The sequence below is a fragment of the Schistocerca nitens genome, chromosome 5 (genome assembly GCF_023898315.1).
Source record: "Schistocerca nitens isolate TAMUIC-IGC-003100 chromosome 5, iqSchNite1.1, whole genome shotgun sequence".
Taxonomy (NCBI): domain Eukaryota; kingdom Metazoa; phylum Arthropoda; class Insecta; order Orthoptera; family Acrididae; genus Schistocerca; species Schistocerca nitens.
In genome coordinates this window covers 436,299,457-436,311,785 of record NC_064618.1, presented here as the reverse complement: position 1 = coordinate 436,311,785, position 12,329 = coordinate 436,299,457, and the positions used below count along the sequence as shown (strand labels likewise).

At 40.7% G+C, this 12,329-nt stretch overlaps 1 protein-coding gene across 1 annotated transcript in view; it reads left to right on the top strand.

Moving 5' to 3' along the window:
- Positions 1-12,329, top strand: part of LOC126260810 (NTF2-related export protein) — a 45,097-nt gene that overhangs the window by 22,682 nt on the left and 10,086 nt on the right. Inside the window, exons 2-3 of the mRNA XM_049958178.1 lie at positions 5,643-5,723; positions 11,133-11,277. Coding sequence (XP_049814135.1) covers positions 5,643-5,723; positions 11,133-11,277 — 226 coding nt within the window. The remainder of the gene's footprint in view (positions 1-5,642; positions 5,724-11,132; positions 11,278-12,329) is intronic.

Here is a 12,329-nt window from a genome sequence, read left to right as displayed (position 1 = left end):
AGGCGTGCTGCTTTTCAATGGTTTAACTACCGTCCATCAGCAGAGAACCTCACAGCATTTTGGGTTATGAGAGCCAAGGCTCGATGCACAAGTAAGGAGAGCGAGAAGAGGTCTTGGCAAGTGTTGCTGGATTCCATCAACCGTTCCGCTTGTTCTACAAACGTATGAGAAGCCATTAGGAGAATTTCCAGTAAACACTGTCATTTACTGGGTGACTCCCAAACAACACCCGGAGACATCGCACAGACTGGCAGAGCATTTTGCAAACCTACTGCCAGTGCCAGCCAGAATCTGGTGCTTCAGCACTACTGTGCAACTGTAGAGAGGGACAAGTTGGACTTCAGATTCAACAATTCTGAGTCTTACAACTACTGTTACTCCATGTGGGAGCTGGAATCGGCACTGTCTGAGACTCGTGCTACTGCACCTGGTCACGACCAAATCTGGTATTGCATGCTTCAACATTGCAGTGTGAAAGGAAATTGTCCTCGAATGATTTCATTTGACATTGTGGACAGGTCACTTCCCCAACTTGTGAGACAGTTGTGACAGTGTAGTTATCCCCATTCATAAGCCTGGGAAGAACCCATCATCTCTCGACAGCTACTGCCGATTAGCCTGACAAACATACTTTGTAAACTGATCGAGAGGATGGTTAGCTTCAAATTATGTTGAGTGCTCGAATCTCAGGGCCTTTTGTCCCTTGTATCAATGTGGCTTCCGGGAAGGATGATCTACAAGTGACGATTTACTCAGATTGGAAACAGCAACCCTACAGGCTTTTACTAACTGCTGGCACCTTGTTGTGGTCTGCTTTGACTTACATAATGCATATGACACGGCTTGGTGCTTTTATTTACCCTCCATGACTTGGGCTTTCACAACCTCCTTCCAATTTTTATCCGTTAGCTTTTATCCCACCGGCTCTTCCAGGTTCAAGTTGGCACTTCACTCAACACCGCTTGGGTCCAGGAGAATGGTATCTCACAAGATTCTGTGTTGAGTGTCACACTCTTCCTCGTCGTCGTCCTCCTCCTCCTCCTCCTCCTCCTCATCATCATCATCATCGTCATCATCAATGGGCTTGTGACCTCTGTTGGTCCTGTGATTACCCCGGCATTAAATGTCGATTTTTGCATCTGGTGCAGTTCCCACTCAGTAGCATCTACTGAATGCCAGCTCCAAGTCATCATCCAATGGGCCTCTGCGTGGACCCTCTCCCATGGCTTCCAGTTTTCTGCCTCCAAAACACAGACCGCACTCTGGTTTTGTCCAGACTAGATTATGGTTGTCAGGTTTATGACTCAGCGGCTCCTTCCACTCTGAAACTATTTGGCCCCGTTCATCATTACGCAGTGTCAGCTATTGGCGCCTTTCACACTAGTCCTGTCGACAGTCTCCTTGCAGAACCGGGGATTCTCCTTCTGCAAATATGATGGAACCAACTCTTGGTTTCTTACGCAATCACCATTGAACGATTCCCTGACCACACCGTGTACCCCGACCTCTTTGCAAATGAGGGACATCTACATCCTAACACCCTCTCTCAGGTAGGATTGCCAGTTGAAATGCGTCTCACTTCCCTCTGAAACTTCCTGGGAGATTAAAACTGTGTGCCCGACCGAGACTCGAACTCGGGACCTTTGCCTTTCGCGGGCAAGTGCTCTACCATCTGAGCTACCGAAGCACGACTCACGCCCGGTCCTCACAGCTTTACTTCTGCCAGTATCTCGTCTCCTACCTTCCAAACTTTACAGAAGCTCTCCTGCGAACCTTGCAGAACTAGCACTCCTGAAAGAAAGGATACTGCGGAGACATGGCTTAGCCACAGCCTGGGGGATGTTTCCAGAATGAGATTTTCACTCTGCAGCGGAGTGTGCGCTGATATAAAACTTCCTGGCAGATTAAAACTGTGTGCCCGATCGAGACTCAAACTCGGGACCTTTGCCTTTCGCGGGCAAGTGCTCTACCATCTGAGCTACCGAAGCACGACTCACGCCCGGTCCTCACAGCTACATCCCCCAGGCTGTGGCTAAGCCATGTCTCCGCAGTATCCTTTCTTTCAGGAGTGCTAGTTCTGCTAGGTTCGCAGGAGAGCTTCTGTAAAGTTTGGAAGGTAGGAGACGAGATACTGGCAGAAGTAAAGCTGGCTATAGACCAATGCTACTCTCGTCACCCTTTGGTCTCTCCTATCCATGATCTCTCTGCCCTTGGCTATGCCGCCAGCTCCGTTGCCTTCCTCTGGGTCCCCAGTCATGTGGGCACCCCAGGGAATGAGGTGGCTGACCATTTGGCTAGAGAGGTAGATACTTAGCCCCCATTCCCTTTCATGATTTTGGGTTGAGATATGCAGATACACATTAAATCTCTCTCTGCCCAACAGTAGAATGACATCTGGTGTGCTAGAAGTAATAAACTCGGCACAGTCAAGGAGACTACTGCAGTTTGGTGCTCTTCCTTCCACCCTCTCGGAAAGAGGACTGTCTTATGCTGTCTACACGTCGGTCATACTAGGCTCACCCATTGCTTCCTCTTGGGGAATGAGCTACCCCCACAATATGGCTGTGGAGCCAGACTGTTTGCACCCCATTTATTCGTTGAATGTCCCCCTTCTTTTGGGCCTTTGTACTAAGTATAGCCTTCCATATTCCTTGTCTTTAATATTTGCAAATGATTCACGGATGGTGGGACTAGTCCTGAGTTTCCTACAAGAAAGTGGATTTTATTTTCAGTTGTAATGTTTTGCTTTGCTCCTAAAGCAGGAGCAGGGTGGTTGTGGTTATAGTTGGGGCCTCTCTTCGTGTTCTAGTTCTGGGACCAATGACCAGTATCCCCTGCAAAGACCACTCTTTTATCCCTCAGTTTTTTCCAGTTTCTAGATTTGGTCTGCCCTTTTATGCCTTCTACTGTGTGTCTTTTAACTTTGTAGCTGTATAATTTGATCTTACTGGCTGGATCCGCCTATTTTTAGTGTACCATCTATCTTATGCAAGTACCTTTGAATTGGAGGATGGATGACCTCGCCGTTTAGTCCCATAACCTCCCTCAGTCGATCAGTCAATTAGGTCTGGGGTAGTGCCTGTGTGTGAAGGCCTTGAAGAGACCCTAAGCATAGTGGGCAAAGGAGTTCTTGTCACAGTTGATAAACCTTCCCTGGGTGGCCATCCTGTATGGGGAAGGATTTTTTGGTGCAGGTCAGCACCCAGGTTTTAGGAGGACCAGGTGAAGAGGATGGGAGAGTAGGTGCTTAGGTTGTGAATGAATGAAGATAGAATGTCTTGGTCCTAAGTCCAGATCATGGAGATATCGTCAGTGAACCTGAACCAGGCTAGGGCGTTGGTGTTTCAGGAGGCTAGGAAGCTCTCCTCTGTGTGGCCCATAAACAGTTTGGCATAGGAGGGTGCCATGCGGGTGCCCATTAGTGTGCCACAGATTTGTTTGTATACCTTCCCTTCAAAGAAGTAATTGTGGTTATGATAAAGTTAGTAAAGTGTATAATGAATGAGGCAGTATGTCTGGAGTCTGAAGGACATTGGGAAAGGTAGTTTCCAATAACAGTAAGAAATTGGGCATGAGGGATGTTTGTGTATAGGGAGGGGCATCAACAGTGATGAGTAGGGATCCAGGAGGTAGAGGCATGGTGATAGTGGAGAGGGCATAGTTGGTATCTTTGATGTTGGAGGGTATATTACGAGCAGTTGGTTGGAGTTGCTGGTCATTGAGGCTCAAAATTCTTTCAATGGGGTCACAAAATCAGCTAAAATTGGGTGCCCAGGATTATTGGGTTTGCGGGTTTTGTGGACCATGTTGAAGATGGATTAGTGTGGTATCATAGGGGTGGAGAAGCAAAAGGATGGAGGGAAGAGGTTCTGGGAAGGGCCTAAGTCCTGAAGCAGGAATTGGAGGTTATGTTGAACTTCTGGGATGGGACCACTGGCAGAGTTTATAGGTGGAAGAGACAGACAATTGGCAGAGGCTTTCAACCAGATTGTCACTGGGATTCATAACAACAGTGATGGAACTGTTGTCTGCAGATACATGATTAGGCCAGGATTTGTTTTGAGGTTGTGTATGGCTGCCCTTTCTTCTGCTGAAAAGTTGATGTTCTGAGAAAGGGGCCTGGGGAAGGATTGTGAGGCCAATTTGGAGATAAGGAATTCCTCGAAAGTGATAAATGGTTGGTTTGGTAGGAGGATCACGGTTGGATGGTAGTATGAACTGGGAGAGGCAACATTCAGTGTTCAGATTAGGTTGGTTTTGGTTGCAGGGATTGGTGACAAAGAAGTGTTTCCAATGCAGGGCAGGGGGGAAGGAGACTAGGTCTTTCACAAGTCCACAGGATTAAATTTGGTTCTAGGGCTAAAGCGGAGGCCTATGGATAGGACTGAAACTTCTGTGGGGCAGAGGGTTTTGGTGGAAAGGTTAACAACAGTATTATGGGAATGTATCAGGTCTGGATTTGATGAAGTGTTGGTAGGGAGTTCTCTTCCTCCACTCGTACCAAGCTATCCATCCGCTTTCCTGCCCTCTCCAGATTGCTGCTTCTGCTCCATGTGACAGTTGAATTCCAGGCCAAGTTGCCGGAGATGGCAGTTTCTGTGTGTGTGTGTGTGTGAGTGAGAGAGAGAGAGAGAGAGAGAGAGGGTATGTTGGCTTTTGCGAATGGAAGCATTTGTGTTTCCTTTTCTGACGAAGGCTGTGCTGAAAGCTTATGTGTAAGTGTCTTTTCATTGTGTCTGTCTGCAACTTAATGTGTCATCTTTACGGTAAGTAGCAATCTGCCTTTTGTTTGTATTGTTGATATTCCAAATTGGAGTTCCATTGTTTCAATAACTGGTTCAGTTAAGTAAATTTTGTCAAGTGGAAAACCATACAAAGTAATAAGTGCCTCAGCTCCAGTTAATATTTTTAATATTTATTCATTCTACTTATTTTGAATTTACAGCACATTTTTAGTGAGAACATGAACAGAAATGCAAACCAAAATCAAAATTCAATACAGTAAAACCATACAAAATTTCAGAATGTGTAAGATCAGAAGCAGAATAAAAACTGTAAATAGTAATATATACAGTGGAAACACAGTATGATGAAGCCGTTTCCATGCGTATATGGATATTTGTGTACACACACACACACACACACACACACACACACACACACACTCACACTCACTTAGGTACATCAGTAAAATCTTAATAATGTATGCAAAGTTCTGGTTGAGAAGTATGAGTTATTTAGAAATAAAGGAAATGACGTACCAAAACGCAGAAGCACTACGTCGTCAATAGGTACACAAACAAAAGGCACAGAGCTTTACTAGCTGTCGGAATGCACTTCCTTTTTGAAGCATGTAGGAAAATGTGTATGCATGTGCGTGCACGCGCGCGCGCGCGCACACACACACACACACACACACACACACACACACACACACACACACTGACATTGCATGATCTAAGCTGGGCATTAGTGGTATATGACCCCGTTACCTGTCTGTCAGGATTGTTTCCCCCATACCCTCTACATCTTGAATTTGGAGTAAAAGCTCCCTCCTCCCCTTTTCCTCTTTTTACAGCTGATAGTGTTTAGTTTTGTAATATAATTATGTTCTAAAATAATTATAAAATTTGAAATTGCAGGACGCAAAGGTAGATCAAGCCTGCAGAACTGCTGAGGAATTCACGAAGTTGTACTATGAAAGTGTGGATAAAAGGAGGCATGTAAGTAAATTAGTGTTTGATTGAAATTTTCACATTGAATTGAAAAGAAGAAATATTTTGTGCAACTAAGCATTTATTTCATGAAATTAAGCATTGTATATGGCAATACGTCTGTCAATAGATAACTTTTAACGAAAGACAGAAAACTTTGTGGCATGTTTTTGAAATGTTCTGAAGATTCACCTTCAGATCATTTAAATTATGTTTCACTTTTTTAAGTAAGTGCTGCCAGACAATAGGTATGTTATGAATTCCGATTATGTGAAAATGCCTTCCCCCAATCCCATTTGTCAGATACAATCACAAAACTTACTGCTAGACTAAAACTCTTGAGATTTGACACTGGAACCTCTCCTTTTGTGGATAATGTTCTTACCAGATAAGCTACTGAGGCATGACTCACAATTTGGCCTCATTGCTTCACATCTACGAGTACTTCTCTCCTGGTTTGCAAATTTCACAGAAGCACTCGTGTATATATTGCTGGACCAGCACTCCCCTAAACAGGAACTGACATGTCTGTCGTATTTTATTATAAATGACCATACTAAGAAGAGCGTACCTTGGTCAGCAGCAGAGTGAAATTGGCCAAATCTGTAAATACTTAACAGAAGAAATTAAAATATCTAAAATCCACTCCAAATTAAATTCAGTCAGGTGGATTTGTATTTGGAAAGGGCAGATGATTCAAATCCTCACATGGCTATAGATTTATAGTTTGATTTTCATTTTTCAGAATATGCCTCTGAAGTTAATTGAAAGAGAGAAGATGCAGACTAAATATTACACCAGTAGAAATATATAATGAACAGGAAAATTCACCATGGTAGTACAGGATGTTCATAAGTTTGAGATCTGTTTTATGAACTTGAATTAAAAAAAGATGGCACACATGTCCTGAATTAGTGAATGGCTGAAAAAGACAATTCAGTGAGTGAGATCAAACTGTTACAAGTGGTTGAAATTGTACGTTTAAAGTAAATCACTGTACAGATGTGATGTACCTCCTAGCAAAGCTGGAAGTGTTTAAAATACAGTGCTGTATATGGATGATGGATGGATCAAGTGCGAAATGAAGAGGTGCGGGAAAAAATAGAACTTGCGTGCCAGAAGAAACATGAGCTGGTGGGATCTGGCTACGAAACTCAAGAAACTTGTAACGTACAGAAAAAAGTAAGGATGCGCGCGGAAAGTAAACAGGCTGCCTGTGCATGTGGCCCAGCGTGAGGCAGCTTGACCTAGTGCGGAAAATATCCCATTTTTATTTAATGAGGCAGCACACAACACAGGTGACGGCACCGACAGGTGCAGCCCCACATCTGCCAGCGAGCTGGAAATTCGAAAAGTTTGCAATGAAAAATAGGAGTTACTGTGATTCGTTATTGGTGCATATTACACCATATGAAATTTAGTTAAAATATTGCAGTTTGCTGTAGATTTGGCAGGAGGTCTTTCTCTGTCTCCAATCTTAAATGGAATTTGTGGCACATTCACTTCTGATCACACATGTACGAGAATGAAATATTAAAACATCCCTCATACGAGATATCGATGTGAGATTTTGGCAAGTGATAGCACGCGAGGAGTAAGGTATTTTGCTATATACTTAATGTACAGAACTTCCTTATCTGCGGCAATATAGCAGAAGCTATGGCTTTTATTTCAATTTTTTTTAACCCAGTACCGTAACTTTTTTTTTAGGAGTCTCAGCATCTATTCAAAAGAGGATGTGCAAGTACGAAAATAAACATGAAATTTCTTCTCTTACTTTACTGCGAACTGAAACAGTGAAGTTTTCCATAAGTTATTTGCCTCTCTGGTCCCCATTGACAGTTTAATATGACTCTGTGTCAGAATTATGTCACAATAGCTACTGCAAGGCGAGTTTGTCCAAATTATATTGCATTTTAGTAAAATAAGCAAAATGAAACCTGTCAACAAGAGAAATGTAGCCATTACTTGTAGCTGATGATGCTTCTTGAAATGATAAAAGATTCTCTTCAGACAAAAATATTGAAAACCATTGTCTTTTTAATAGTGAACAAGTGGAATGGAAACTTACCAAAGAATTTTCTCCCTTCATCTGGGAAGTATGAAGCTAATTTGCAGCAAATTGTGTACCATCTTTTTGTTCCTATCACCATTCGGAGTAAAGTGCTGATCTTCTTCACATCTTTTGATATGTTAAAGATAGATTATATATATTTATAATCTATTTTAATATTAATGAGTAGTCTCTAACAGTCCATAAAGTAATGAATATCATATTTTTGGAACCTCTTTTTTTTTTTTTTTTTTTTCAGAGTAGATCCAGTAAAACATTTTGTAACTCTGGAGCTGTGAACACACTGATAACTTAAAGAACCTTGCCAACTATTCATCAAGTCAATATCACTGGAGAATTAAAAGATAATGTAGTAAGCAGATTTACTTCCTCACTCTGTACAGGGATAGGAACAGGTAGATGGTGTGCTATTTGCTGTGATTTTTCATATGTCAAATATAAATAAGGTGTAGAAAGGAAATCCTTTGGTAAATTTCAGTCTCAGCTGTTCATTATTAAAGATACACTGGGTTGCAGCATTCCCCTGAAATTGCAAGAGAATTGTCATTTTTTTTTTTATCTGAGTTGCTAAACCTCCCCCCCCCCCCCCCCCCAGAAAGAGTCATCAGTGACGAGTTTTGAGTGACACATGCATTTACCTAATTGCCCCATTAAATTTTGCTTTTGCCAAAACAGTATAAATAGCACAAACTCACCTTTTAATAGCTATTGCAACAGAATTCTGAAACCGTGTGTCTTATTAAAGAAGCAATAAGCAGCCAGAGAGGTCAGTTCCACATGGAAATTCTCATTGCGTCAGTTTACTGTAACAGATCTAATTTCACGTTAATTTTCATACTGGCAAATTATCTTTTGATTGGCTATTAATGACTTTTCAAAAATCACAGCACGTGATTGGGAAAAAAAAGACAAATAAAAACTGTAACTTTGGCTGTATCAAAGTAGGTAAGAAGGTTCCATATTGCTACAATTGGCCAAAATCTCATTGTGATATTTTGAATGGTTTAGGAGATATATTATGAATATTTCATTCTTGCGTGCATGCATTCGGAAGTGAATGTGCTGTGTAAATTCCTTTTTTTCAAGACTGGAGAGACAGTCAGACACTTCCTCCTAAGTCTAAAAAAAATTCAGTATCTTAGCAAACTTTCACTCACAACAACTCATTGTATAATATGCACCAAACACAAAATCATAGTGACCCGTATTTTTCATTGCAAACTTTTTCGAATTCAGTGCAGCATCTTACTTAGGTCTAAACGTGAATGTCACAATACGTATGACCATTAGTGAGATGATAGGCAGTTCACCACGAAGCTGACATATAAAACTATATGTAATATAAAAATCAATTTTTTTATGAATAGTTTCTGTAAAACTATGTAAGAAAGACTGCAGAGCTAAACGAGCGTGCATGACATTCTGCTAACGAGACTGCTGCACCTTGATAAGCAGGCTAACCAGCATTCTGTGTGCACACTCGTAGATGCATAGAGCTACTTGTCCAGGTGTGGTCATTAAGAATGTGTTGTTGAACTGACCACTGTGATGGTGCTTTTTTCAGTCTTATGTGCAGCTAAAAGCATATAAACTGGCAATGAATTTTCTTTAAAGTCCTGATCATCGGTCTTGAGCTTCCTACGAATAAGCATAGCACTATAGAATTTTGCATAATGTGTACTGTTGTTAAGTTATGTTACACATAGCAGATTTTTTTTATGTCTTCCATCTGCGATAATGATGATAGACTGCCATATCCTTGTCCAATTAGACCTGTAAGTAATTAAAAGCCTGAAAATATGAATTATGTTTTCTGTTCTGAAACTGTAATCCTGACATGCTCATTATTTTTATTAAAGTGATCTGTGGATGAGTAATGCTGCTGCTACCACCACCACTACTGAGTATAGGGACAGGAGACATGGTTAATGCAGACTCATATTTAGAAGAGAGATTATGTCCTATTTTTCACTGGTACCCTCTGCACTGTGCTGCAGTGGATACTATGCCAAAGATTGTAACCCTAATTGCATGTACATGATTCAGTTGGAGAAAGTCTTTCTTCTTCCTTGCTTAGGGCATTATGTGTTTCATAGTATTAACTTTACTTTTGATTCCAATGATGCACTTTTTGCATTACTAATCATTATTAGCTGTTAAAAGGATTGTATTACGTCCAAGCAGTACCAGTGTGAGTAAGCAATTTATTTAAGACACCAGCTTATCAACATAGAGACCATGTTCAGTGCTAATGTCTTGTGAACACAAAGTACACATTTTATGTGGATATTTGCTGTTCATAACGAATCAGTTGTTCCACATTAGCTTCTTTAACTTTTGGTTCATGCGTACTCCATGAAACTTGCAAGGCAAAGGAGGAGCTCATTTCAGTGTACTCAAAATACTTCACAGTTCATTTGTGGGGAGGGCAGGCTGAGTGATCTTATCATAATTAAACTGACTGACTGGTATCATCAGTCTCACAGTGGGTAATATTACTCCCTTCATGTTATGAATGTAGCAAACAACTACTGCTCGATAGACAGTCATGCCACAGTTCACACGTTGCCTACTATCTGCAACATTCCTTTCTGTTTGATACATACAGGCAGATGGGAATTCTATTTTAACATCACCATAACTTGAATACATTGGTTGTGTAAGCTAACAATAAATTGGTTGATTGTACCCCACTAACATGGCTAATGACAGTATCATGAAAAGGATAGATTGCTAGGCCAGACGGAGAGCGTTGTTCAGTCTGGCTGCTGTGACCAGAGACGTAGTCGTGTGTCTCAGCTGTGCCAGCTTGATTTTGTGTGTGTGTGTATGTGTGTGTGTGTGTGTGTGTGTGAGAGAGAGAGAGAGAGAGAGAGAGAGAGAGAGAGAGAGAGATCTACTTTAGAAGAAGGCCTTTAGCAATCTTTTTGTTGTACCTGTCTGTGACTCAGCATCTCCTCTATATGGTGATTAGTTACCGTACCATAGTATATTGATATAATTCCCAGCAGCATGCGTTGACAAATCACACTTACATTTATTTTCTGCAATGATTTGCTGTTTTCACCGGTTGTTCCAGTTCATTTTGATTAGACACCACCTTTGCTGTTATTGCTTGATTTGCAAGTGTTTTTATGTACTGCATTTTGTGCACTTGGCTGAAATCAGCCTTGCAGACTATAGTACCCCATGTGAGGATAATAATGATCTAAGTTTTCTGTTACTTCAGCAGGAGTGTATATGATATTAATAATATCTATCTTGGTTACAATGTAGAGTGTAAATTAAGCAGCTGCCTGTGGACTTGTTTGTTCTGTTTTACAGCTCATGTTTCTGTTTTTCAGCTGATGTCTAAATATTATTTAGATACTGGGATCCTTTCTTGGAATGGAAATGGAACTGTTGGTAAAGACCAAATTCAGAAGTTCTATGAGCAGTTACCGTCTACAGAACATAGATTGACATCACTTGATGCTCAACCAGTAATAGGTAAATAAATTGGCAAAAATTTTGTTCAGAACAATTTTATTACTTTAGTCTGAGAATAGGTCTACAGTGAAGAAAGATGCATGCCAGCTAAGACAACAGCCAGTAAAATAACAGAAAAACCTGTCTGGTCGTTTGTTGACAGTCACAATAAACAGATTCAGATTCCTTTGTCCAGGAATGGTTTAGAAGGAATTGAGCCTTTTGAGGTATAAGTGGAGAAATCACTCAAGAATTTGGATCAAGGTATAAAGCAGGGGGTAGGATAATATTTGTTTGGACCTGTCATGTTCTGTGTTTGACCAGGCATTAGGGTGATGTTGTGGTACCCCTTGAACAGTCCCGTTTGCATCAGCACTTTTCCATTCTTTTTTCTTACAGAAGAACCTGTGGACACAAAGTTAGTGTTCTTGTCAGGATTTGTTCATGTAGAAGACTGAAATTGCGTGATAAATTGAAAAATTGCTTGTATTTGATTCCCACTAGTGTACTACATGCCAAGCAGAATTTTTGTAGTTTTTTATACTTATGGTACGTGAAGTTCAGAACTGAAATATACCATTTCCAAAGCAGTTTGAAGCAACTCTCAAAAACACTTCATAAAATTGTCTTCGAAGTTTTCCGAGCCTTTTTATACGCTAAACTGAGGTGACATTCTTTTGATAAGCATTGTGGCTAAGCAGCAGAGTGCTCGCCTGACGCATGGGGGAGACAGCATATTTGAATCCTGGCAGAATCAAATTTTTTAACAAAGGTGCATGTTTTATGAGCATGTGTGTGAAGTGTAAAATACAAAACAATAAAAAAATCTTTATAACTTTTTTAACTCTTCAGTCTTTTATAACAGATGTGTAATTAAGAATTTTTGTTTGCAATGAGAAGGAGATTTTTATGTGCAGTATATAATAAGAAATAAGAGGACACACATTTTTCTTAAAAATGACAATTAGCTGTGTTAATTTGCATGTATTTTATGAATTCTATATTTAAATGATATAGGTATTCAAACGTTACAGATCTAGTAATTACCAGTCTCATATGCATTATGTATTTTA